Source organism: Pezoporus flaviventris, unplaced genomic scaffold, assembly GCF_033815535.1.
Source record: "Pezoporus flaviventris isolate CSIRO_AGI_PZ_B2104156 unplaced genomic scaffold, CSIRO_AGI_Pfla_v1 ptg000006l, whole genome shotgun sequence".
In the NCBI taxonomy this organism is placed as follows: Eukaryota; Metazoa; Chordata; class Aves; order Psittaciformes; family Psittacidae; genus Pezoporus; species Pezoporus flaviventris.
Window position 1 is genome coordinate 703,034 of NW_026892554.1, and position 26,725 is coordinate 729,758.

Below are 26,725 nucleotides of genomic sequence, written 5' to 3' on the forward strand. Positions count from 1 at the left end.
ACCCGCTGCGGTGTCAGTGCTCTGGGGCAGCGGGCAGCGCCCTGGGGGCTGTGTGTCGGCCCGCACACGCGAACCCGTGGTGCTCGCAGCAGCTCCGTGCCCCGCTCTGGGCTCGCTCCAGCAGCTCCAGGTCCCTCCGTGCTGTTGCCCCCGCGCTGGCTCAGGGCTGCAGGGGGCTCGCCAGCCCCGCTCCTCCGCCCCGGGCTGGGTCAGTGCCGCGGCGCCCGCCGTGCCTGACCTCCAGGTCCCGCCCCTCGCCCTGGCTCCGCTCCTTCCCTCGGGCGGGCCGGGCCGCGGCCGCTTCCCCCCCCCACTGCCTGGCTCCGCGCTCCCCTCACGCCGCGGGCGCGCAGCGGGGCAGGCCCGGCTCAGGCCGCGCCCCCTCCCCGCCGCTGTAGGCGGGAGCCGGCCCGGGCCGCCCCTGGCGGGAAGCGGGAAGCCGCCGCTCCGCCCCCGCCGCCGCCATGGCGCTCCCGCCGCCCGGGACGCTGCAGCCGAAGGAGCCGTCGCCGCGCTCCCGGCAGCGGATGCAGGTGCGGGGCGGGGGGGAACCGGGGCGGCGGGGAGGGGGCGGCAGCGGCCGGGGGGGGGCCGTGCGGAGGGGGCCGGGGCCGGGGTCGGGGGGGGCCCGGCTGCGGATCCCGCCGACCCCCGGTTCCCGCCCCCAGGAGTCCACCCCGACGGGGACCGCGGAGCCGCCGCCGAGCGCGGAGCCGGGCGGGCGCGGAGCGGGCGTGGGGCGGCAGCTGCGGGTGCTGCTCACGCCTCTCGCCGTCGCGGGCCGGCGGCTGCTGCCCCAGAAGCGGCTGTTGGGCGCCTACGGCGGGGCCGCGGCGGGCAGGGCCCCGGCCGGGAAGAGGCTGTGCCTGGAGCGCAGCCCGCGGAAAGCGGCGCCCGGCTCCCTCCCCGCCGGCACCGGCAGCGGCTGGGACAGCGCCTGGGATGAGGAGAGCGACGGGAGCGACGCGGGGGACACCCCCGTGGTGAGTGCGGCGGGGCCGCGGGTGGAGGTCACCGAACCATGGGGCGCTTCGGGCTGAAGGGACCTCAGAGCTCCTCCAGCTCCAACCCCTGCCACGGGCAGGGACACCTTCCACTGGAGCAGCTTGCTCCAAGCCCCTGTGTCCAACCTGGCCTTGAGCACTGCCAGGGATGGGGCAGCCACAGCTTCTCTGGGCACCCTGTGCCAGCGCCTCAGCACCCTCCCAGGGAAGAGCTTCTGCCTAAGAGCTCATCTCAGTCTCCCCTCGGGCAGGTTAAAGCCATTCCCCTTGGCCTGTCCCTACATCCCTTGTCCCAAGCCCCTCTCCAGGTTTCCTGCAGCCCCTTTAGGCCCTGGAGCTGCTCTCAGGTCTCCCCTTCAGGAGCCTTCTCTTCTCCAGGTGTGTTTACAGGTGGATGCAGTCATAAGGGTGATATTTGTCAATGCTCATTTATATTTAAATCATCCGTTCAAATTCTCAAGCCCATCATCTCTCCTATAAAACACAAGAATGAGCTTGGGCTGCCTTCCCTCTGTGTGCAGCGGTTGCTGTGGGTTTGTCTATTGAGTCACAGCTGGGTTTGTTCTGGCAGGGTTTTGAGGAACTGCCCTTTTTGTAGCATTAATGCTGGCCGATCAGGTCTGTAACACGAGTGAGTTGCTCTGTGGAGGAGATCGGGTGTGGATATGGGATCAGCCCAGTTTGTATGGGTAGAGAATAACTCAGGGACTCACTCCCGCAGAGGCTGGGACATCTCTTGCACTGTGACACCGTACAATGAGGAGCATTGGGCTTTTCTTTTTGTAGAGTGGGGACTTTGAGCTGTCGGCTTATGAGAGGAAACGGCTGAAGAACATCACAGAAAATGCCAAGTTCTTCGCTGCTCTGCAGCTGCATGAGGTTTGTACAGACTCCGAGCAGCGTCTGAATGTGCTCTCCAAGTGTGGTGGTGGCACTGTCATCCCTCTCGCCGCAAAGCCCTTCCCTAGCAGTGATATGTGAGAGGAGCCATGGAAAAGTCCTGGGACATCAGGGCATAAATGACCGGATACAACAGCGGGGTTGTGCTGCTGGTTTGCTTTGCTCAAGATGGGAGGTTAAACTGTGAGCACTCTGCTCATGGGGTGTTTGTACCGGTCACAGTGCCTGTGGTCACAGAGCCCCATCCAGCCTGGCCTTGAGCACTGCCAGGGATGGGGCAGCCACGGCTTCTCTGAGCCCCCTGTGCCAGCACCTCAGCACCCTCACAGGGAAGAGCTTCTGCCTAAGAGCTCATCTCAGTCTCCCCTCGGGCAGGTTCAAGCCATTCCCCTTGTCCTGTCCCTACATCCCTTGTCCCAAGCCCCTCTCCATGTTTCCTGCAGCCCCTTCAGGCACTGGAGCTGCTCTCAGGTCTCCCCTTCAGGAGCCTTCTCCTCTCCAGGCTGCCCCAGCCCAGCTCTCTCAGCCTGGCTCCAGAGCAGAGCTGCTCCAGCCTAGCAGCAGCTCCGTGGCCTCCTCTGGACACGTTGTGCAGCAGGACGTTGGTTTTGCAGCCAGTGCAGCAATTGGGTTGTATTTTATACAGGTTCATCCTTTATGCTTGTTAAAAGCTTTCTTTTCTATTCTCCTGAAGTCAGCTGCAAGACTTCAACAGATGGCAAATAAGAAACAGTCTCACACCACCAAAAGGTAAAATAACTGTTTAAGAGATTTGTATCCCTGTTCCTTCATTGTGTGTTAACTGCTTCAGCACTTCCATCTGCACAGACCTGATGGATGCTGCAAAGAGAGAGAGCTGGTGAGGAGCCTCTCTATAAAGCTAAATCTGAGTAACTAATGATCCTGAGCTGTCTGAGTTGATGAACAGCACCTCCTCCGAGTACTACCTCTCCTCTGCTGTCCTTTGGGGAGAAGATGACGCTATCTTTTCTGTCAAATTACAGCATTTGGGGGTTTTGTGAATGATGGGAGAAGGTGTGGGAAAGAGAGAGGGGGAGAGCTAGGTGCAAGGGATGGGGTAACCGGCTGCTGTCAAAGGAAAGGCATTTGGCAGGGCCAAAGCAGTGCCAGGCAAAGCAGGACAATGAGCTCATGTCCAAATAAAGAATAAGATACATGATGGAAGAAAGTGGGAGAAGGTGGCTGGGTCAGTGAATGGGCAGATGAATTATAAGTGAGGAGGGCTGGGAAGAGGAGTGGCCGTGGGTGCATGTATTACAAGTGAAGTAAAGCAGCAGCACATCTGTGTGCATTGCAGAGTGCTCTTGTTTGCTGCTGTCCCTGAGCAGAAGCAGTTGCAGCCCCGTGCAGTGAATCAGAACGGGGCAGGTCAGGCTGAGCCAGGGTGTTGGAGCTCCACATCGGAACCTGCTCTGGAGCCTCCTACTGAAACACAGTGTGGCTTTAACTGTGTGGCTTTGGAATGTTCTCACTGTTCTAGAGCTAAGCCTAAGAAGGCAGAAGATGAAACAGTGCTTCGAAGATCCATGCGCTTACAGAGAGTCAGTCCGTCGGGAATTCCACTGTCAGAGCTGCCTGCCCAGCCGGAAGCAGAGCAATATGTAAGATGGGGAAGGGCTGGACACAGAGGCTGTGTAAGACCAGTGCTGATGAAGCTGACTGGTAATACTTGTCACTGCTGAGCTTGTAAGCACCACTGGGCAATGGGAAGGTGCAATGTTGTGTGGTGACAATCGTCCAAGGTCGGTGCCTTCCCCCTCAGGCATCCTGGATAGCAGGATTTGTGTCCTGTCTGCAAGTCAGTCACGATGCTGAGGAAATAAATAGTGCAGGTTTGAGTGGTGTCAGGGTCCGACTGGATAAAATCCCAGTGTTGGAAGTACTCTGTTCATGATCCCCAGAGGGAAACGAACACCCAGCCGAGGTCAGGTACCACAGTGGGCGGTTGGGTTATGACAAAAAGAGAAAGATGATTATTATAAAAAGATAGCACTAGGACAGATGGGAAAAGGGTTGGAATTAAGCAGGAATTCGGAGTGCAGGGAGAGAGGGAGTCACCACCTTGGACCCAGGGGCACCCCCAGGGTCTTTAGTCATCATCTTCAGTGGAGGATGTCCCCCGGGGTCCCGCTGAATTTGTCACATGGCTCTTGGACACCAGCCTTGCTGGGGTCTAGGAGGGAGAGGAAAACCCAGGGCAGAAGATTCCCTTTGCTGTTGTGTTCAGTGAAGTTCTACTTACCTTTTTAATATGATTTGATACAAACTTCTTTATTTCTTGTGTTACCAGAGATGTGTTCCCAGAATGTCTCGTGTGTGGGAAGCAGCAATTCCCCCTGTTCTGGTTGTTTTGAGTGATGAAAATTCCTGATGTCGTTCCAGCCTCAGGTGCCAGCCGGACCTTTGCCAATGATTCCAGAAGATCAGGTGGGGAACAGCAAGTTGGCAGATGACCTATTGGCTACGTGGATGAGGATAAGTGAGGTACTATCAGTTACAGTGAGTTATTTTTGGATAATGTGACGGAGCTTGGGCTCTAATTCCTATACTTCCTTTCTGTCTGTAGGTGAAAGCTCATGGTACTGAAAAGCTCACAAGTGACATGAAAAGGTAATCAGGACAGCAGTTAACGCTGGTTGTTGCCTTGTGCTTCTTTCTCCTCTTGAGTAGCTGTTACTGTGATGTTGTCTAGGTACCAGGACAGCCTGAACAGCATGGTGCTTAGTGAAGATAACATTAAAAAGGTGGTGAAATACCGAGTGTGTTCCATAGCTATTCATCCTTCAGAAAGCATTATCTTGGTGGCAGCTGGAGACAGGTGTGGGCAGATCGGTCTCTGGAATGTGGTGAGTTGCTCGCGTGCTCTTCACCTGCAGAGCTGTTTGCTGCGGGATGGGTGTGGATGGGGCACAGCCTGGAGCGTCCTTTTGGCAGGCTCATGGTTCCCCATTCCAATGGATAGCACCAGATCTCCCCTCTGTCAGCTTAAAGCCCTTCCTCCTTGTCCTGCCACTCCATCCCCACTCCGTCCTACGTGTCTGTCTGCACACTGGGCACCCTGCTGCATCCTCCACTGCTGTTACCTGGGCAGACTGGAGAACCTTTGGGAAACAGAGGCTTTACTTTGGAAGCTGCAGCAGTGAACAGAAATAGCACTGTGATTAGCACCCCTGTCCACTGGATCTCACTTGTGTTTCAGAGCTGCAGAGCTGAAGAAGGAGCACGTGCCTTCACAGCACACAATGACCCGATCAGCTGTATGCAGTTTTCTCCATTCAACCCTGCTCACTTGCTGTCTGTGAGCAATGAAAGCCTGCGATGTGGTGATGTTACTAGGGCTGTCTTTGATGAGGTGAGTGCTCCCTTGGTGATGCTACAGGCTCCTTGGAAACCTTCTGGTACGTGCTGCTATGAAGTTTCAGTCTCCTCGTACCCAGGTTGTTGTTTGGTGGTTGTTTTGTTTGTGAGGAAGTTCAAGATTCCATTTCCACAAGGACGTGTGCAGTAACCCTTAATTAACATCAAAAATATAGAGATGCTTCCTGCTCAATAAAACCCAGTCACAGCTTGGCTTCTCCCAATTTCCTTCCTGCAGAGACAGTCCAAGTACTGAATCTAATTTCCCATCTCTACTTAGGCAATGTGTGCCTCTTTTCTGAAGCATTACCTTTTAATGAAGACAAATGAGAGCGAGTTAAAGAGCTAAACCTTACACACAAAAAAGCAAACCCAACCCAAATAAACGTAAACCAGCAGAAAGCATGAGCTGACTTTGCTCTTCCCAGGCTTCAGGAGAGCAAAACACTGCCTGTCTGGTGAGGCAGGCAGCTGAACTGAGGAGCGTTGTGAGGCTCTTGGCTTGTTTCTGCCAGATGCAGCTGCACTGATCACCTCCAGCACTGGGCAGTACAACAAACTACAGCAGTTTAAAGCCCCAACCCTTACAGGCACTGTAATTCTGCTGGGGCTGCAGGCAGGCTGCTGCTTGGAACCGTCTGCACTTGGTTGCTCAGGAGGGTGCAAGGGGCTCACTCTTTGAGACAGAGGCTTAAAGAATGTGCTTCTAGAGGTTGAGGGCAGAGAAGTGCTGTTATCCAGCTCCGTTTACCTTTGATTACATGGAGCTGGTCGTGCCCTGTGAGTTCTAGCAGGGAATTTGAAGCATGTTGTTGCCTGTTGGGTTGGGGTGGGAAATTGCTCTGTGGAAAGCACCCCAGTTTTACAGGAGGGTTACCCACATGCTCAGCTGAGGCTGGGGCTCTCAAATTAGCTGGTCATCATTAGTGGTTTTAGTATATTAAAAAGGGAAAGCGTGACATCTACAGCCCATAGAGTGGTTTGGGCGTCATGGATAGCTCTGTGTATTTTGTTGACTGCTTTTGGTTACATTTGGCCTTTCCTGTGCTCAGATCTGCAGAAGTGAAGACGAAGTCAACCTGTCTTCCTTTGACTTTTTGGATGACAACGCCTCCACTGCAATAGTAGGACACTGGGCTGGCGACGTCTGTGTTGTGGACAGGAGGACCCCAGGGACGTCTCCAGAGCTCTCTGCAAACATTGGCTTCAAAAGAACAAGGACAGTGCACGTTCACCCTGTGAATAAGCAGTATTTCGTTGCTGCTGGCTCCACGTACGTAGCTCCAGAGGAGCTGTGGTTGTTCTGTGCTTTCAGTGCTCTCTCTGCTTTGGTGTCTGAAGTGTGGGGTGGGTGGAGGGCAGGAGCAGCAGCTGATGAGGCAGCCAGTTGGTCAGCCTTTACTCTTGAGCTGTTAGGAAACAAGGTTTTAGCTGCCAGCAGGATTTAAGTGGGGTTCGCTTTGACTTCCTTTTGGTAATGGGTACCAAGGGGTGCTTTGAGTCACTGTGGGGTTTGTCAGGTCCTGATGCTGAGGGTTTGGGCTGGCTTTGGTGCTCTCAGACCCTTTGGAGGCACTGCCTGTTTGAGTGTGCTCGGCTCCACGCAGGGCTCAGGAAACCCGCAGTGTCTGGGGCGGCTCTGGGTGAATGGAGGATGGGGCCGGCCCCTGCTGAGGCGCTGCGTGTGCTCTGCTGCAGGGACGTTTGCGTTTATGACGTTCGGTGCCTGGCGGCGGAACGGAACAAGCCCGTGAGCAGCCTGAGAGGACACACGAAGAGCGTTGCTTCTGCCTACTTCTCCCCTGTCACTGGGAGCAGGGTGGTGACGGTGTGTGCCGACAACAAGCTGAGGTGAGCAGCGTGGGAAGGAGTAACCTCTGTGCAACATGCCAGCTGGGCTGTATCGCTGTTTCCTATCTGCAGTACCCCTCACGGAGAGCTTCTGCCCGTAGCGTGCTTTTCAAAAGCGATATTTACGTGCACTGGCATTTAAATGTTATTCTTTTTTTCCCCAATTCTCATTTTCCTGATGAATACTCGCAGTGAACAAGTCCGAACCGCCTTTAACAACCCAACCAAACCCCGCAAGCAACACCCAGCCAAACCCAGCTCATCAGCACAAACACACAACGCTTAGAAATGGGGGTTATTTTTAGCTGCTGGTACTTAACATGATGGTTCTGTCAGCTCGTTTATAACTCGTCTGCCAGTTTAACCTGCTATGAGTTGTTGTATGAGGGATCTGGTGGGGGGGTTCTGCTAGGTGGTTTTGTGACCATAATTGAGTCAGTCCGTTCCTGTAGACCCCTGATTGCGTGGCTGTTCTGTCTGAAATTGGATTTTCTTTCTCCCCTTCCCCTAACTGAGGAAAGTGTTCTTCTGTGTGAGTTCTGCCGCACTGGTATTTTCTCTCCTGTGATGTATTTACTAGATTCATACTCCATAGTAAGCTTGGCTATGAAAATTGTAAATCCTTGGTGCTAACAGAGCAAGGGTCAGAGCACCAACAGGACGAGAGTAAACCAGGATATTTGTGGAGAGAACAGACACAGGTTCATTTATTCAGTGCCTGTTAATGCAGTGACTGAAAGGATGGAGGAGCCTTTTGTTCATCTGCAAGTTGTTTCTGTCCTCCTCCTGTAACAGCGTTCAGAAGGGATGACCTTCCACTCGAGCTAAAAGCTCATCCAATTTAAAGAAGCACATTTACTCATTTCAGTTGGAATATTGGTGCTCCAGTTGAGCTGGATGCTGTTCGTTACTGTATTCCAGACCCCTGTGAGGTCTGGCCATGCTGATCCGTGCTCTGTGAGGCCAGGGCTGCCTTTTTTAACCTGCCTGTTTTATCGCCACACTGGTTTATGTTACAGGGTCTATGACACCACCTCTTTGTCACCCACGGTCACGGCTCTCAGCACTGTCAGGTAAGCTGAGCACACTGGGGCTGCAGGCTGTTGTGTGCCCAAAGACCACGGCTCAGTGGCAGGAGGGGCCTTGAGAGCAGACGAGTGCCCACCCGGCTGTGTGATGCTGAACTGTGCTTCCTGTCGGAATGCTTTCTCTTTGTGCATTTGGTTTAATAGCAGAGGTTACCTCTTGGTGGTCAGTGGCGTGGTTTGGGGTGGAGGCTCAAGGCTTGTGAAGCACTCTGTGCTCCAGGAGGGTGAATTCAGGCTGTGCACAAAGGGTGAACCGGGAGGTTGTCGGGGCTGGTTTGCAAGGGAACCACTCGTAGTCTGGTTTATCAACGGGCTCGGTGCATGTTTGTCCTATTTTGACTATAATACAGAGCCATGAAACAGAACTACTTAAATTGATAATCCCCTACCTTGGAGTGCCCTCAGCTTTATCTTCTTGCTCCACCACCTTTCTTTGTCCTGTCCCACCCATCACAGGGGGGAGATCACCAAAGGGAGTGGAGCAGCACGATCAGGGGAAGTGCTGATAGTTCAGGAGGCAGGAGGCTGGGTTGAAGCAGAAATGATGGGGCTTTCCAGGGCTGGATTCAATAAGAGGGGTGTTTCTCTTTTTCTCCCTGGTTCCTTCTCTGAAGCCACAACAACCACACGGGCCGCTGGCTGACCAGGTTCAGAGCAGTGTGGGACCCCAAGCAGGAGCACTGCTTCGTGGTGGGCAGCATGGCACGGCCAAGGCAAATCGAAGTCTTCCAAGATACTGGAAAACTCTTGCACTCGTTCTCTAACCTCGACTGCCTGGGCTCCATCTGCTCCATCAACGTCTGCCACCCCAGTAGGAACATCCTGGTGGGGGGCAACTCCAGTGGCCGCCTTCATGTGTTCAAGGAGTAGAAACGTGCTTCAGGTGTTTGTATTTTCCTGCCTGCATTCCCTTGGTTTAAGCCCCATTCCGCTGCTCCCAAACCCACGGGATTTTCTCAGGACAAAAAGTGTATTGTAAAAGCTTTAAAATAAATTTTCTAAGCTACCTTTGGCTTCTCTTCTGTAACTAGAGAATAAAATGAATCAGATGTGCTGTGGCGTCACTTTGTACCAAAATGGGTACTTTGTTCCCCAATTTTTCAAAAAAAGGAAACCTTGGATCAGTAGAATCCCAGATCTCAGGCCCCCCTCTGGCAGCTTAAAGCCATTCCCCTTGGCCTGTCCCTACATCCCTTGTCCCAAGCCCCTCTCCAGGTTTCCTGCAGCCCCTTCAGGCACTGGAGCTGCTCTCAGGTCTCCCCTTTAGGAGCCTTCTCCTCTCCAGGCTGCCCCAGCCCAGCTCTCTCAGAGCTGCTCCGTGGCCTCCTCTGGACTCATTCTGCAGTTGGTGCAGCAATTGGGGCACTTTGCTTTGCTCACCAGGAGCAGCACTGAACAAACCTGATACAACTCTGCCTTTCATGATATTTAAATATTTATTTAAATTTAAAAATACTTTTCATGGCACCAATGATTTTATGCTAACTAAGATATTGAATATGTAGAAAAAGGTACATTTTGAAGGAAAAATGTAACTTACAGTATTTGGCACATGAAAGGTTAATTCCTAGATTATTTTTTTTATGAAAACTAAGAAATTCACATTTTCAGGTATTTTTACTGTACTGCCTCAAGATGCAGTATGCTAGGACGAGATCTTTATTTTCTGAGATAAGAACCTATGGAAACAACATTTTAATAGAAAGACAGGTAGAACTAACAGGGCGGGAAACACCAGACGGAGGATGGAGCGGACAGGGAGAACGGACAACGGGGAGCCACCACTGGGGGTGGTTCTGCAGGAAAAGGCTGGGTGGAACCTGCAGAGGAGCCCCAGGGCTGCGGCGCCGCAGGGAGCGAGGCCGGGGCTCCAGGGGCAGGCGCGGAGCCTGCGCTGGGCTCGGGCAGGAGGGAGTCTCGCTGCGGCCGGGGCTGTGCTGTCACGACATCACGCAGTACATCAGCAGGGAGGAGGAGGAGGGAACACTGCATCTTAAACCCGGGGTGAAAAACGGCAGGTTCGGGACTACCACGCACTGCATAGAAACACCATTAACTACGGGCTGAGGTAGGCGCACTACGCTAAGAGTTATTTTGCTATGTTATGTTGCATAAAACAGGATTATCATGTAGAACTCCATCCTCCCACCTGCCCCCGAGCGGGGCTGAGGCAAACCCTTCCTCGGCCCTTGTGCTGTGCCCTTGGCAGCCAAACACGACCCGGCTGAGGTCTTTATTCCCCCCCACCCCCCGACAGATTCAGGACCTCTTTTATTGCAGTAACAAATGACCCAAGTCTGGCCGTGGTGTTGGATCAACCAACATCATCATCATGCTCCTTCTCCAGGCCCGGATTGGGCAGGAGCGGCCCCAGCAGTGATGGATGGATGGCGGGATGCTCAGAGACAAGAACACGGAAATCAGGCTGTTGAAAACTGCAGTTATGGCCCCAGCGTACGGAAAATCTCTCCCTGAGATGAAATAAAACGCGCTCACCTGTGTTCTCCTTCTTTTTGTTAAGTGTGTCCAACTTCTCAACCGAATCTGAACCAAACTGGCTTTTATTGCTCCCTGTGGGAATAGACCACTGCTTCCCAGGCCACTGGAGGTCCCGGTGGTCGTCACAAGTACAATGAGTTGGGTTTCTTGATTTTTGCTTAAGAAAAGATGGGTCTAATGGTTGTCCATTGGCTTGTTCAGTGTCACCTCCACTCCTGTGGGTCTGTCCTTTCATCTTCAGTAAAGTCACCAAATCAGAGTTCCTTCCTCTCATCCAGAACTAGCGCCGGGTTAATTGCTGTTAGGCTTTCAAATCCTAAACCCTCTGCTCAACGTGAACCGCTCGACCACCCGATCCGCCAAGTAAAAAAAGACTTGATCAGATTTGATAGCAAAATAGCATTTCCTTGTTAAAATAGACCTTGAAACTGTCTCTTTTTTTTTTTTTTTTTGTTCTTTTTTTGTGTGTTTTTGTACAAAACAGGTACGGCTTCTGGAGGGAAAAGGTCTTCCTAATAAATCCGACATGGTCACTACCAGGCTTGGCCAGGGGTGCCTGTTGTGCTCGCCCTGCCCCTGGGAGCACTGGTGCTGCGAGGCTGGGGAGGAGGTGGGATCGCTGAGGCTGCTGTGCTGCAGGGAGCGGGGCACCACGGCATCCCCATCGCATCCGGCTGTGCAGGAGGCTCCGGGCAGCAGGGAGGGACTGCGGCAAAGCGGCACGGGGACGGTGGCGGCGGGGCGCACAGTGGTGGATTTAGTAACGCAGGAGCGCACGAGCGTTTGAGCCACTGCTCGGTAGCACCATTGCTAAAGCTTCTGTGGCACGGCATCGCCGGTGCTCCCGCAGCGCTGGGCAGCAGCAGGACCACAGCGCATCCCTTGCTCGGTGCTCCCGTGGCAGGGGCGGAACGGTGAGGTGCTGCGCGGGCTCCGGGGGCCGAGCGCGGGGGGAAGGAGGCTCCGGGGGCTGTGCCCAACCCACCTCTTCCTCCCGGGACGCTGCCTCCGGCCGCGCCGCGCTCTGGGTCGGGAAGGGAGGGTTATGAGCGGGTGCCGAAGGCGCCGCGGCGCGTGCCGGGCACGGCGCAGGTCTCTCCCCAGGCCCCCGGCTACTTAGGTGGCGGCTCCTGCCTTCAGGTGTCAATGAGCAGGCTTACCACGGCGCGGACTTTGCAGGCAAACCATCGCCTGAGGGGACAAAAGTATTGGTAATGGAACTGCTCGAACTCGGGGGTCTGGCGGATATCGCGGAAAAAGGCAGTGTCAAGGTCGGACTCGGTAAGGACGATGAGGAGGAGGAGCAAGACAAAGAGGAGTCCAACTGTCACAAGGAGCAAACGGAGGACACTTAAAACAAACTTATTCACCTGCTCGGCCTGCGCCGCGCCCAGGCCCCCGGCGCCGGGGCACAGCGCCCGCAGCTCGCCCGCCTCTTCCGCCTCGGCCGCCGGCGTGCCGGCCTCCGACTCCTTCTCCTCCTCGATGGAGCACGGGGCGCCGTTGGCCTGGCGCGAGAGCAGCATGAGCTCCAGGCTGTGCTCGGCCACCGGCGTGGGCAGCACGCTGTCTGCGGGGCTGTAGTTCTCGTCCGCGATGACGGCCACGCGCTCGCTGCTGTCGGCGCGGCCGCCGCGCCCCGGGGCCGCGAAGGCATCGCCGTGGGAGGCGGAGCGCACCGGGGTTGAGTGGGCGCTGTCCCGCAGGGACTCCAGGCCTGGGGGACAAAGGGGACACTCAGGGGCGTGCAGGACCTAACCTCACCCGTGCCGGGCTGAGCATCGCTGCTCGGGTCCCCGTCAGCTCTCCTGCACCGGTGACGTGTGACCTGTCACCGTCACCGACAGCCACAGGCTTGTCGTCAATGGGTCACAGACACCGTGTGCTGCGGCTGCGCTGAGGTGACAGGCACCCGCACCGGGCGAGGCCCCTGCGCCGTCAGCAGCACCAGCACCAACCGGGAGCAGCCATGGGCAGGGGTGATCATAGAATCACAAAGGGTTTGTGTTGGAAGGGAGCTTAAAGCTCATCCAGTTCCAACCCCTGCCACGGGCAGCGACACCTTCCACTAACCCCACAGCAGCAAAGGGGTACAGGGATGGGGGGGTAGAAACACTGCATGGTGTCTGCACTGGGGCAGCCCCCTGGGACAAGCCCTGCCCATCTCCGGCTGATGCATTAAAAGACAACCCTGGGGACATTTCTCCTGTTAGGGAGGGCACAGTGCACCATGGCACAGCGCCACTGGGGGCCCTGGCTCTGCCAAAGGATGAAGAGCAGGGCCCTGCGCTGCCAGCATTCCCGGGGACTTTGCAGCCTCTTCCTTGCAAATGCTGCCCTGATGCCTCTGGGTCAGCTCAGCTTAACACGAGTGCCGCTGCGGGCACCGAGCACAAGGGGCAGCTCAGGCGATAAGCACGGTGGAGGAATAAAGCTGTTCTCACCCCGCCAGCTATGTGTGCTCGGGTGTCACACAGCTCATGTGAACGGCCCGGGGGGGCGGGCAGCCCATGGCGGGGGGCCCACTGCTCGTCTCTGCAATGAGAGCAGTGCTGGTACCCCAAAACCAGACTATCCTGCCCTCTGCTTGCTCCAGGCCCTGACAGACAAAGCTCAGCAGCTGGGTCCAGCTCCAACACCGAAGCCGCTTTGGATAATAACAGCCCAGAGTTCAGCCAGCACAGGAGACCGACCCCACGCACACATCCTGCATCCCATGTCCCTTACGGGGGAGCTGCGGGGGCCCCCCAGTGCCCCCGCTGCCGCAGCAGGGCGCAGACCCGCAGCATTACCTAGCACCCGTACGGCATTACCTAGCACCCGTACGGCATTACCTAGCACCCGTACGGCATTACCTAGCACCCGTACGGCATTACCTAGCATCCGTACAGCATTAGGCAGCATTACCTAGCCCCCGTACGGCATTACCTAGCCCCCGTACGGCATTACCTAGCACCCGTGCGGCATTACCTAGCACCCGTACGGCATTACCTAGCACCCGTACGGCATTACCTAGCACCCGTACGGCATTACCTAGCACCCGTACGGCATTACCTAGCACCCGTACGGCATTACCTAGCACCCGTACGGCATTACCTAGCACCCGTGCGGCATTACCTAGCACCCGTACGGCATTACCTAGCACCCGTACGGCATTACCTAGCACCCGTACGGCATTACCTAGCACCCGTACGGCATTACCTAGCACCCGTGCGGCATTACCTAGCACCCGTACGGCATTACCTAGCACCCGTACGGCATTACCTAGCACCCGCACGGCATTACCTAGCACCTGTGCGGCATTACCTAGCACCCGTACAGCATTACCTAGCACCCGTACAGCATTACCTAGCACCCGTACAGCATTAGGCAGCATTACCTAGCACCCGTGCGGCATTACCTAGCACCCGTACAGCATTACCTAGCACCCGTACAGCATCAGGCAGCATTACCTAGCACCCGTACAGCATTACCTAGCACCCGTACAGCATTAGGCAGCATTACCTAGCCCCCGTACAGCATTACCTAGCACCCGTACAGCATTACCTAGCACCCGTACAGCATTAGGCAGCATTACCTAGCACCCGTACAGCATTACCTAGCATCCGTACAGCTCCATGGCCGCGTGGAGCTCTGCGGCTGAGGCCGGGCAGAGCCGGGACGAGCGGCAAAGCCCCCAGCGCCCGGGCCAGCAGGCGCGGCCCCAGGGCCAGCACCCGCACCCTCACCTCCCGGCAGCAGTGGTTGGCGAACCGCAGGTCCACGCTGACTTTGGTTTTGATCTTTATCAGGCACTTCACCATGGCGGCCCGCGGGGTCAGCGCTATTCTGGGCTCCCTGGGGAGCGAGGCGAAGCGGGCGCGCAGAGCGGCAGCTGCCGGGGCAGGGGGGGGCGCCGGGAGCGCTGCCAGCGCCGGGGCTCGCTGCGGCCCCGTCCAACGGCAGCGGCGGGAGGCGGAGCTCCCTCGGGGGCGATGAATCCGTTCCCTGCTCCGAGGGACCCGGCCCTTTGGGCGGGCGGCGGTTGCGCTCCCTGACCGTGCCCGCGCACCGCGGGCTGGGCTCGGTGCGGCTGTGCCGGCCCCGCGGCCCCGCAGCCCCGCGGGAGCGGGGCACCCAGCGCGCACCCAGCATGGGGCCCGCTGCTGCATCACCGATTGAATCTACCCTGACGCTGCTCAGAAATCCCCCTCTGCTTTGCTTCTGCCCTGGAAACTTCTGTCCCACAGCCGGCTCCAGCCTTGCTCGGGCTCAGCTGCTGACACCAAACGGGCCCTGAGCCACAAAAGAGCAATGTCTGGGGCTGCCTGGACTTGACATAGGACCCTGGGGACACCCTGGGGACCTTCCCTGCCCCGGCGTCCCCTCACCAGCATCAGGACCCCCAAAAATCACCTGGGGTTTGTCTGCTTTTTGTGTGTGTGCGTGTGTGTGCGTGTGTGCGCACTCATACACGCGTCCCCAGCACCAGGAGGTTGCCCATGTCCTACCTTCCATGATGGAGATGTGCACGGCTCTCCTGCGGGTGCGGGGCACGCTACTCAGGCGGGGGCCATGGGTGATGGAGGGGCAGCTCCGGCTCGGCACCAGCCCTGCCCTGAGGATGGGAGCAGGGACAGCGTCAGAGCCCTGCTCTGTGCCAGGACACCGGATCAATCCCGCTCCGCTCCAGCGGCTTCTGCATTGCTGCCGGGCTCTTACCGGTGAATCTCGGGCGGCTCCCTCTTGATCTTGGCGCTGGACTCCATCACCTCCTTCGCAACACGGCCACTGTGGGTGGTGCAAGAGCAGCAGCGTGAGGACATGAGCGTGGTACCATGAGCTCCCCTGTGGCACCGGGAAGTCACAGGGAAAGCACAACAATCTGCTGGTGAGAGGAGCAGGGTGACACCTCTGCACCACGGCTGCTCCTGCCATGACATGCTGGACACTGCGGGGTCACCTCCCCACCACGGGCACCCAGGCAGCCAGCAAGGAGGGTGCTGCTATCGTGCACCTCGAGCTGGGGCTCTCGTCCTGCAGATATGAGGTCCCAGGGCCAGGCTCTTGCCACAGGGCCAGGGACCAGCGACACCCTCTTAAATTTAGGGATTGGGGTGATTTGTTTCACTTCTTGGTCTCAAAAGTCAAACCCCAAAGGCCCCGTCCTCTCCTCCACTCCTGTCCCTCCAAAAACGTGCAGTTCTGGTGCTGGGGAGGGGGCTGTCAGTGGGAAAACAGAGAAAGAGGCAGCGACGACCTCGCTGGGGCTGACAAGGGGACTCTTGGCACATCCTCAGATCCCTGCAGCCCTGAACTGCTGCCCAGAGCACAGCCAAAGGAGCTTCCAAAACCACCCAGCAACCGCTGCTTGTTGTCATTATTTACCTGTATCGGAACCGGCTTCCCTTGAAGAACAGGTTGCTGCTGGACACTGTCCGGACCTGGCTCGACTTCTCCAGCCTGCAACAACACCACGAGCTGTGTGAGCATCCCACAGAGGATGGCCAAACCACAAGGACAAAGCCCTGGAGGTGGGAAACAGCACCAGGAACGAAACAAGGCCCTGTCAGCAGTGTGGGGCCCTGGGATGGCTGGACACGAGCACTGCTCCAACCAGCAGTGGGTAAATCCTCCGGGATGGACAGTCCAATCCCTCCTCATCCCATGGGAGCTGCCCCCTTTCCCAGGAGGGGCCCAGCAGCGCCTTGGCCAAGGCCCCGGCCCGCTCCGCTGGGTGAATAACCCAGGGGTAATTCCCTGCCACGATTAATCACGAGGAGATTTGTAAAGCAATACTGCAATTTCATTTCATGTTAACATAATGAGAAATGGAACCTGCTGATTGCGGCTGCTGATTGCAGTATTCCCAGGGAGGAAACATCACACGCTTTATCTGCGCCTTGCTGATTAAAGTAGAGCTCATTACAAAGCACAGGGTAGGCTGGGCTTGGGCACAACGCGAGCAGGGTGGTAAAGCCAAACCACCCTGGTAAAGCCAAGCCAACCCCTGGCACCTCCCTGCCTTGGGGCAGGCACCGCAGCCCCGTTGACCGCACCGGGGGCAGGAAAGCTGGTTTGGTGGCCACACACTGGGGAGCCCAAAGCTCCCGAAGGACAACACCTCCCGAAGCTCCCGCGGCAGGAGCTGCAGCCCACAGACCCTCCAAAGCCAGCAGTGGTGGGAATGGTCCCTCGAGCCATGGTCCCCAGCAGCCCAGGCTGTGCGTCGCCTCCCCGGGCCCTGGCTATCTCCCATGAACAGTTAATGTGTCCCCAGAGAGCTCAGAGCAGATTATCTGGGACAGTTCTCAGCCTTCCCCATTACAAGGTGGCCCTAAAGCACCCCTGGGCGACGGCTCCGCTTCCCTGGGGATTTCTGGGCAGGGTTCAGCACAAACAGCCCCTGTGAAGGCAGTGTGAAAATCCATCCCCCATCCCTGGCAGTGCTCAAGGCCAGGTTGGACACAGGGGCTTGGAGCAAGCTGCTCCAGTGGAAGGGGTCCCTGCCTGTGGCAGGGGCTGGAGGAGCTTTGAGGTCCCTTCAACCCAAACCAGGCTGGGATCCTGGGATTAGGTCAGAAAATATTCCCTGTGCTTTTGGTGACTGCCTGTGCCCGAGCCCCGGGACCTGGCTGCAGGCGTGGGGCAGGCGCTGTGCGGGGCAGCACACAGCACCCATCACACACCCCCGCGGGCACTCACTTGTAGAAAGCCTGGTTTTCTATCCCACACTTCCAGAGGTGTTTGCAGGCTTCTGGTGTCGGGGCAAAATACGTGAGAACGATTTTCTTTTCCTAAAGGAGAAAGACGGGGAGGGAGTCGGTGTGAGAACAAGTGAGCGGTGCCCATGGGGCAGGAGGCTGCAGTGTGGATGGAGCCGGAGCAGCGGAGCTGGAGAGCAGCATGGACACGGGCAGATCCTCCTCCAGAGCCACTCAGGACACAGGAGATGCTGGAGCATCACCCGACACTTCCTGAGGGGCAGGCAGATGTATGCCACAGTGCCCTCCTCTGGGTCACCTCCCAGTGCCCTCCTCTGGGTCACCTCCCTTCTGGACACCCAGAGACAGTTTTACAAGCCCCACGCTGATGGCTCGTGGGGAGCTGATGGCAGCCTGAGGTCCCCAGGCCGATTCCATTAACCAGGAATGGTGGTAACAACCAACCACAGCAACCCTGGATACAGCCCCTGGGCTGGCCCGGAGCCCGGGCTCTGCAGGCTCTGACACCCACAGCAAGGCACCCAAAGCAGAGGTGACCCCAGTGCTGCCCAGAGCCCCTGTCCCATAGCCCTGTCCCCACACCACCAGGCAGAGGGCTGCAGCCTGCCCGCTCCATGGAGAGCCTGCTGGCGCAGCCCCGGCGCTCCCATGGAAGGGGAAGCACTCACCTCTTTCTGACTTACGTACAGATAGAAAGTCTTCCCTTCGAATTTCATCTTGGTCACCTCGTTCCTGAAAGCACAAGGACAGGCGGCTGAGGGCTGTGTGGGGCCCACCACAGGCCACCTGCGGCACGGGCACGGCACGGGGGCTGCGGGTTTGGAAGTGGGGCAGCCTCAGGACCCCGCTGCCCATCCCCGAGAGGAGCGCTGGGTCAGAGACCAGCAGCTGCTGGAAAGGGGGACACCCATCAATGGGGGTCACCAGGGACTGCCTGGGTGGCAACGCCAACCGCGAGGGACACACCAGCCAACACCTGGGGTGCGGCAAAGACCGAGGAACAACAGAACCTGGTTCCGAGGGGAGCGCTGCAGGACTCAGGGCAGTTTAACGCAGACAGATGTAGGAAATGGTACGTCTGGGGCAACAAAGCAAATGGAGAGAGCACACAGCTCAAAAAGGAGAGCCCCGCTGCACCCTGACTGGGACCGGGCTGGGGGCCGCCTGTTTTCTCCCCTGCTCGTGGGTGCTGGGTGTGCAAGCTCTGTGCGTGCTGCTGCAAGCGTGTGCAGGGCATGGGACGGGGTTTCCAGCTGCTGCAGCATCGCTCCCGTCCATCTCTCAGACCCATCCCAGCTCTGATGTGGGCACTGGGTACACTCGTTGCTTCACCACTGGCCCACATGGGAACATTGCTCTGTGACCGGGGAAGGCACCCGGTGCTGGGATCATCTATGTGCCCCATCCATAGGAGCTCACCTGAGCATCCCTTGAATGCCCCAGGGAGCTGAGGGGCTCTCATGGCCCGGCCCTGCAGCACCACAGGCATCTCATGGCTGAGCAAAGAGAATCGAGCGCCGTGGGCGATGCCGGCTGGGAACTCACCATTTGATGAAGTGAACTCTCTTGTTTCCCTGCAGAACAACGAACCCGAAGGGGGTGAAGGCCAGAAACGCTGCGTTCCCGGACACATCCTTTAAGACAACAGCAATTTCTCATCAGGATGCTTCCAGGCAGGGCTGGACGGGGCTCGGTTGCCCCAGCAGCCTCCTCCTCAGTCATTACAGCAGGAAACAGTCAAACCCCGTTAGTTCTGACTGCCCCAGAGCCCTGCAGAGCCAGGGCAGCACCGGCACTGCTGTAACCCAGCAGCGAGTGTCCTGTATGGAGCAGGCAGCAGTCGGAGTTAATCCCAGTGCCCAGCCTGCAGGGAGGTGCTCACTGACTGCCCTGAGCAGGGCACACAGAGCCTTGGGGTTCTAACAGCGTCCTGAACCCGCTGTGGGTGACCAGCGCTGGTGGGATCCACACTGGCTGTCCTTTGGCAGCAGAACCCAGCCGGGTTGCGGAGGATGCTGAGGCGAGGGGAAGGTGCACACCAGGCTCAGGGGTTCTGGTGCATTGGGCAGGACAAGCGGGCAAAGGAGTTTTACAGGGGCTGCTGCAGAGGAGCGGTGCCTGTTTGTGCCTGCGATGTTTCCCAGGGGAAATCATGGCAGCATCTCCCCAGCCTGGGGGCACAAGGCTCCCCCCCGCTCCCAGTTCTGCCTTTTCCTGGCTTAATCACGAGCTGAGACACCTCTGCCGTTCCCCCCCCAGCCCAGGGCTCTGGGTCTCAGTTCCTCTGCTGGCGCAGGGCAAGGAGACAGAGCTGTCCCAAGATCCCACGGACCTGAGCAGAGAGCAAACTGGGTTTAAATATAGATTCCATCAAAAATCCACCTTAATCTGTCAAGGGTGAACGGCCAAAAGCAGAGCACCCGGAACCGGCACCCAGCACCCCGCACATGGCAAGATGGGAACCCCCAAACCCATCGTGCCCGAGATGCAGCAGCCCTGCCTGCATCTGTGCAGAAGCCACCTTTGCTGGGGGACAATGCAGGGGCGCAGAGGCTTGGTAAGGGCTGAGGTGTTGAATGGGGCACAGGGAAACAGGAGCAAAGCCCTCAGCAGTGCTGAGCATCGCTGCTGAGGCAGCACGGCCCAATGCAGCCGGTATGGCAGGAGAGCTGCCCCAGCGGTGTGATCCAGCTCCTCCAGCCTGGAAAATCCCCTCTGGCAACCACAGGCTGCCTGTAAACGGGACATGCCCCCCCAGGCCAGGTACATTTACCACAGCTGTGCATTTATGAGGTCTAATTCAGTTCAAAGCCCCAGGAGACCAAGAGCAGAGCCCACAGAGTAACATTCTCTGCCTGCTTTGCATCCTGCATCCATCTGCATGCGATCGGATTATGAGGGACCAGAGAGAGCCACATGCAGTGACATCTGCAGTCAATAAAAAGCATTTCAGACAGCAAACTGGATTACTGGCCGGGGAGGAGCAGGGTGATACACTGTCTGTGGCAGATTAACGCTTGCTGGTTTCCCAGACACATCCCTGACCTCGCTGCTGCCTCCAAATGACACGCTTTAGCAGAAGATGATCAGCCGCTGTCTTTCATAGCTGCCTGCATTGAAAACACTTCCTTACAGCTTCCCTAAATACCCTCTGGAGCACTCGTGTCCCTGCACCTCCTTGTGCACAGACACCTGACTGGGGCTGGGTTTTAAGGCTGGAGAGGGTTTAAAACAGGCCCAAGCCCACTGGGTTTTGCTGCGCTGGGAGCAGATTGTTACCAGAGCGAGAAATCCGGCCCCAGCAACGGCGTTAGGAAAAGGGTTTTACCTTGCAAGGGTGGGGGTCGACCCCATAGGTCTCCAGAGTCTGGGCTTTCCTGAGGAAATTCAGCTCTGAAGTAGCTGGTGTCTGCCCACTGCAGGGGGAAAACAGGGAAAAGAGAACATTGCACGGAGACGTGAAGTGACAGTGAGCCCCCGGCTGCAGGCTTGCTCTTAATGACGAGGCATCAGTCATGGCATGTTCCCCCGACATTCCTCAGCACGACCAGCAGCAGGAGCCCAGCCCCCTGCAGCCCCATCCTGCGGGACACGCACTGGCACGGACCCGGACTCAGAGCACCTGCAAAGGGAGGACTGGATGTCCTGCACAGGCGTTCCTCCGGGGGAGGAAAGGGGAGCTTCCTGGGCAGCAGCGGCAGCAGCGAGGGCATGGATTGCCGGGGTTCATCCGGCCCAGAGTCGCTCTGCTCCCTGCACGCTGCAGGAGCACTGCAGGCTCCCAGCACCGTGGCACCACTGGGATACAGCACAGCCAGCACCAGCGATCCCTGCAGCAGCCCTGGCCGTACCTCAGCTCCGACTTGTGGATCTCTGCAATTTTCCTCTCCAGCTTCTCCGAGTGTTTGGGGAAGAACTGGAACTTGGAGCTGTAGCCTTCTGGGTGCTTCCCCGGGTCATAGTCCCCGATCTCGGCTGGTAGGAGACAGAACTGGTCAGGACCAGCAGCGCAGCCCAGACCACGGCGAGCATCCCCGTCCGGCCTGGCCACGCTTCCCATCAGGAGGGGTCCTTTGATTGCCCCCCCCCCCCCGCTGCGCTCTGGGTACACCCCCCCTGCAGCCCTGATCCAGCTCGGGGGCAGCAGCACCAGAGGGACGTGGAGCTGCTGGAGCAAGGCCAGAGGAGGCCATGGAGATGCTGTGAGGGCTGGAGCAGCTCTGCTCTGGAGCCAGGCTGAGAGAGCTGGGCTGGGGCAGCCTGGAGAGGAGAAGGCTCCTGAAGGGGAGACCTGAGAGCAGCTCCAGTGCCTGAAGGGGCTGCAGGAAACCTGGAGAGGGGCTTGGGACAAGGGATGTAGGGACAGGACAAGGGGAATGGCTTGAACCTGCCCGAGGGGAGACTGAGATGAGCTCTTAGGCAGAAGCTCTTCCCTGTGAGTGAACAAAAACCACTCCCTGAGGCTATGAAATGCCTGGGACAGACAGCTCAGCCCCGCTCCCTCCTGAGCAGGGTCTGTCCCAGCCCCGCTCCCTGTCCCAGCACCCTGCAGGGGCTGGCAGCAGTCACTGCTGGTGTTTCCCTGTGGAGCTGGTGTCTCCTGCCGGGACCTGCAGCAATCCAGCAGCCAGCTGCCCTGGGGATGAAAGGACCTTGCTCTCATTTAATTCCCCCCCATCTCAGGTCCTAAGTGAAGTGGAGGCATTACATTAACTTTAATGTCTCCGCCTTAAAGCCCTAAAGGGGGTAAGAACACCAGCGCTGTGGGATACCTCCAAACACTCTGGAGCTGAGATCTGTGGGGTTTGATTGCCAGGGTGCATCTCCCAGGCTCACCCTGGGGACATGACTGCCGGTACCAGGGGACTGCCCAGAGAGGGGCACCAGCATCCAAGCAAGCACCCTCGGGTGGGGAAGACCATCATGGTGCTAATGGCACATCGAGGTGCTTCTGTACCACACCAGCAGCCCCCAGCGCTCCCAAACAGCCTGAGAGGCCCCTGCTGTGCACTGGGTGCTGCACCAGCCACCTCTGCGCTGCCAGAACCGCCCTGGGAGCATCCATCCAGCAGTGCCAGGCACCGGCTGCAGTGAGACCCCGGCACCAACCTCAGCCCCTTCCAGCCAGCCCCGCGCAGCACAAGCACGGCCTTGAAGCATGAGCCCTGTTCTGGCGGGATGACATTTGTATTCTAGGTGCAGGGATCTGTTGTAAGTGAAATAATGTAATCAGTGCTCAGCATGAAAAGCAAATTTGTCTTGTCATAAAGCATTACCTTGAAGGATATAGGCGGCCAACAAAGCAGCATCCGAGGTCTTGCAGAGGAGACGGCCGTGGTAGAGATCCCTTTTGATCTGCAGGAAGACTAAGTACCTGAGGACAGAAGAGATAGTCCATTTATTAAGCAAAGTTTAAAATACCCAAGCAGGCAGTTTAACATGGAATATCTGCCGCAAGACGCTAACAGTGGAATAGCTGCCACTGCGAGCAGCCCATTTCTAAGACATTACACTTGCTGGGGATGAGCAAGTGCCCATCACCAGGCAGTTCCTGGGTCAGGGCTGGTGCTGGGGCTCAGTCTTCACATCCCAACCCTGCTCCTGCCTGTAGGGACGCAGTGCCTGCTCCAGGGCTGGCACCCGACCCAGGGGTTGATGGAGATCTGCACCGGCACAGCCATGGCAGAGCTGCTGGCACAAAGAGCTGCCACCAGGGACTGGGGTGCCTGGGGATGATGCTCTGGAGGGGCCTGGTGGTCCTGAGCCCACCCACCACTGCGACACTTCCCAGTCCTTGCCCTTGCTGCTGCTCAGCTCCCTATAAGGTGATTTTCTCCTTCCCAAACTTCGTGTCCTTCCAGGCCTGTGCGCACGCACCCTTTTCCCTCTCCGTGCTCGCCGATGATCGACACTCCATCACCTCCAGCAAGGTGCCCCTTATCTCCGTGCACCAAAGCCCAGGGAAAGATAAACCCAGCTGAAAAATTACATTTGAATAAGTTCAAACCTCGGCAGCAGGCTGGGCTGAGTCATGGGGCAGCTGGGAAGAACCTTTTGATGGCAAAACCTAAGTCAGAGAGTGAAGGAGCTCAGAACCGTGTTCAGATAACCAGCACTCCGCAGTGCCTCAGTCATGCTTCATTTCCCAAAGCCCTATTTAGGATGAGATAAACCCCTCATTTTCACTCTCATTAAAGAGAAATCCAGATATTAAAGCGGATTTGGTGCAGGGGAAGTAAATTTTAAGCCCAGGTTTAAGCCAGGCACATCTCGACCTACAGCAAGCAGGGGCAGCCCACCCCCGGGGGCGCTCACCCTGGGGCCGCTCTCAGACCTGGAGCCCAGCACAGCCCTCACGGAAACCACACAAACCAAAGGGGTTTAATGCTGCCATTGATGCCTCCTGTTCCCTCAGACGGGGAAGGGGTGGGCGTCTGAGCTGCTTTTACAAAGAAAGCCATTCCACAGGTGCCAAACAGTTTCCCAAAGCCTTGCCTATGCCTTGGAAATACGCCCTGGAAAAGGGAGTTTCCCAGGGCAGCGCTGCGGGATGAGGCTGCCCTGGATGAGGACGTTAAAGATGGGAGTTATTTCTTCCCTGTCAGGAAGGCAGGGCTGGAACTGGATGAGCTTTCAGGTCCTTTCCAACCCAAACCCTCCCATGACTCTGATTTCTGAGCTCCTCGGCTGGCTCCATCCCAGGGGGAAGGATGAAGGATTTCCAGGCACACGGGAGGGGAGGACTCACCCTGAAGCCTTCACCAGCCAACCAGGGGCTGAGCAGCCCCCAGCACCACCTCAATGCTCTTGGGGTCCAGCTCCAGCTCCCACCCTGCAACCACGTAAAGCCCTGACCTGCATTTCAATTCTCCGGGCGTGCAGGACAAGTGCAGATGTTTGCTAAGCTCCGATTAAAGAAACACAATTAACGCACCGTGCGCGGGGCTTAACGCCCGCGCAGCAGCCGGGTTACTCGCAGGCACGGCTTTGGCCACTCCACGTTTAAATGAAGGCTGCTCAGGGCTGCGTTTGCCGGGAGCAAATGTAAAACCGGCGAAGTAAGGAGGTGCCTCTAGAGCAGCCCCAGGAGATGGCTCCGCGGGAAAGCATCGCTGGCTCCTCGGCGGGTCCCCGGAGCGCGCCTGTGCGGGCAAAGGGATCCGTCCTGCCCAGGAAAGCTGGCTGCAGCTCCAGTGCTGGCAGCAGCACAGCCTGGCTCTGGGGACGTGAGGCCGCTTTCAAAGAGGCCAGCAAGTGGGCACGGGGCTCTTCACAAATGCTTTCCTCCTGCTCTGCTCCCCTCTGAGGTCAGACCCAAACTGAAGCTTTCTCAGGCTTCCAAATATCATCTTAAGGGGCTCTTTGGGGTTTGGGGCCTTGTGTGAAACACAGGCGCTGCTGTGACTCCTCCACGAGTGTCTCACGTCCTTCCTTCTGGCAGGAAGGGCAGCATGAAGAGCCCCTAAAGAGAGAAACTTGAGACAAGTGCTGCCAAGTTTCTGCATCGCAGTTTGCCACCCGCTCCTCCCAGAGCATCCATGCCCCTCATGGAAAGGGATGGGGGTAACTACGTCCAGGGGGTGTCAAGGGAACTGGAGACACTCGAACCCCCCTGGCAGACCACACACACACAGGGACACCTGATGTGCTCCGCAGTGGCACTAACAGCTGACCCACAGAATCCCAGGTTGAAGGGGCCTCAAGGACCACCTGGTCCAACCTTTCCAGGCACAGCATGACCCACACTGGGTGTCCCAGCTGTACCCTGTGCAGCTGAGCCTTAACAGTGTCCAGTGCTGGGGAGTCACCTCTTCCCTGGGGGGATTATTCCAGGGGCTGGTTGTCCTCACTGGGAAAGTTTTCCTCTTGTGCCCAGTCAGAATCTCTCCAGGAATAACTTGTGCCCATCACCACTTGTCTTTCCCATGTGGTTCCCAAGTGGCAAGAGTGTCAGCAGAAGCAGAAAGTGAACTATCACAGAACTGCTGCTCCTGCTTGAACCCACCTTCCCTGAACGGAGCACACGTGGGGAATGCCACGCTCCCACCACAGCTGGGACAGCCCAGGGAAACTCAGGTTGGTTTGGAAATTGAAACGGCTGCTGCTTTCCCTGGACTACGAAATGAAGCTTGAGAGCATGGTCCTGCCTTGGCCAAGCCTCTGCTGCCCCGGCGCTGGCCAGTGCGGGGCTCCTGGTCCCACCACAGCAGGACCCCCAGGGCCCCCAATCCTCCATCCATCCTTACCTGGTGATCTCCTCCTTCAGAGCCGCAGGATCCGTGGGGTAGAACTTGACACGGAAGCACATGGTGAAGGGAGGCTGGGCTGCAGGGAGAACAGCGGCACCGCGGTCACCAGAGGCAGGGCTCATCCTCTCCCTCCTCCCCAATAACTGCAGTCCAGGGGATGCTCGGATACTGCTGGGGTCTCCCCTGCCCTCCCCACTCCCCCCAAACACACCCAGCTGCCCTGGTGAGGAGGGATGGACGGGCACGGGGCCATTCCTGGCTGTAGTGATCCCTGTGTGTCCGGGGTGTCTGTGCACAGCAATACTCACCCCGCATCTGCTTCACAACCGACTTGGTAAATTCCAGCCAGTGCTGAAAGGCAAAGGAAGGTAATTACAGAGGTTCAGCTGTAAAGACTCTCAGTTAATGATATTGACCTTTGAGGGGACAGCACCGAGACCTGTGTGAGCGTCCCGCAGGGTTCTGCCGGGGGCTCTCGGCTCTGAGCAGTCCCATGTCTTGTTTCCCTCTCCATTACCCAAGGCAACAGGCACAAGTGTTTGCTGCTCGGCACAAAGCCGTTGCTGGCCTAACGCGGGTGTTAAAGCGTGACTCTGTGCTAGAAATAGTCCTGCACAGCCAGTGGCAGGAGATCTCCCCTTTCACCTCTGCAGTAGCAGCAGATCCTCTCACTTTGTAAACACAAGTTGCTTCCACGCCTCGCACGGGGACCCAAGAGCCCTGTGAGCTCTCCTGGCTCACACATCCCAACGGCGAGGAAGCATCACTGGAGCCTAAATTCAGTTTTATTGCAGCCATTTGCCTCCGGCCCTGGTTTCCCTCCCCAGCAGCAAGGAGGAGCCTGACACCAGTGAGCTGCAGGAACCCCCACGGCCCCGCCTGAGCTCTCACCCTTTGCTTGTCGGGGTCCACAAACCGGATGCCAAAGTAGTCCTTCTCCAGCAGGTTCAGGTGGTGGCAGAGAAGGTCGAACAGGTACTGACCCTTGGCATCTCTCTGCAAGACAGAAACCCATTTACCGAGGAGCCGGTGGGTGAAGCCTGGTTCCAGCA

At 57.5% G+C, this 26,725-nt stretch overlaps 2 protein-coding genes across 5 annotated transcripts in view; one reads left to right on the top strand and one right to left on the bottom strand.

Annotated features, from left to right (window-relative positions):
* The first annotated feature begins 405 nt into the window (after positions 1-405).
* WDR76 (WD repeat domain 76) lies at positions 406-9,228 on the top strand. Its single transcript, XM_061446491.1, has 13 exons — positions 406-533; positions 669-983; positions 1,791-1,883; positions 2,599-2,654; positions 3,406-3,526; positions 4,308-4,409; positions 4,492-4,535; positions 4,618-4,771; positions 5,125-5,277; positions 6,335-6,555; positions 6,981-7,133; positions 8,153-8,206; positions 8,836-9,228. The coding sequence occupies exons 1-13, from the start codon at positions 465-467 to the stop codon at positions 9,089-9,091; spliced, it is 1,791 nt and encodes a 596-aa protein (XP_061302475.1). The 5' UTR covers positions 406-464; the 3' UTR covers positions 9,092-9,228.
* A 410-nt stretch (positions 9,229-9,638) lies between these two features.
* Positions 9,639-26,725, bottom strand: part of FRMD5 (FERM domain containing 5) — a 66,129-nt gene continuing 49,042 nt past the window's right edge. For 3 of the 4 annotated variants that reach the window (XM_061446510.1, XM_061446511.1, XM_061446513.1), the window contains exons 2-14: positions 26,565-26,669; positions 25,982-26,024; positions 25,671-25,749; positions 22,701-22,798; positions 21,276-21,399; positions 20,753-20,840; positions 18,970-19,058; positions 18,093-18,156; positions 17,405-17,496; positions 16,088-16,162; positions 15,422-15,490; positions 15,211-15,317; positions 9,639-12,437 (exon numbers count right to left, since the gene is read on the bottom strand). In XM_061446510.1, coding sequence (XP_061302494.1) covers positions 11,857-12,437; positions 15,211-15,317; positions 15,422-15,490; positions 16,088-16,162; positions 17,405-17,496; positions 18,093-18,156; positions 18,970-19,058; positions 20,753-20,840; positions 21,276-21,399; positions 22,701-22,798; positions 25,671-25,749; positions 25,982-26,024; positions 26,565-26,669 — 1,614 coding nt within the window. In that variant the 3' untranslated portion in view covers positions 9,639-11,856. The remainder of the gene's footprint in view (positions 12,438-15,210; positions 15,318-15,421; positions 15,491-16,087; positions 16,163-17,404; positions 17,497-18,092; positions 18,157-18,969; positions 19,059-20,752; positions 20,841-21,275; positions 21,400-22,700; positions 22,799-25,670; positions 25,750-25,981; positions 26,025-26,564; positions 26,670-26,725) is intronic. The other variant, XM_061446512.1, reaches the window with a different exon arrangement.

Bases quoted from the DNA above. Each gene is read 5' to 3' on its own strand.
- WDR76 (XM_061446491.1), top strand. From the start codon at position 465: ATGGCGCTCCCGCCGCCCGGGACGCTGCAGCCGAAGGAGCCGTCGCCG. The intron at 534-668 runs GTGCGGGGCGGG...TCCCGCCCCCAG, and splicing joins GCTCCCGGCAGCGGATGCAG to GAGTCCACCCCGACGGGGAC. The intron at 7,134-8,152 runs GTGAGCAGCGTG...TTTATGTTACAG, and splicing joins TGTGCCGACAACAAGCTGAG to GGTCTATGACACCACCTCTT.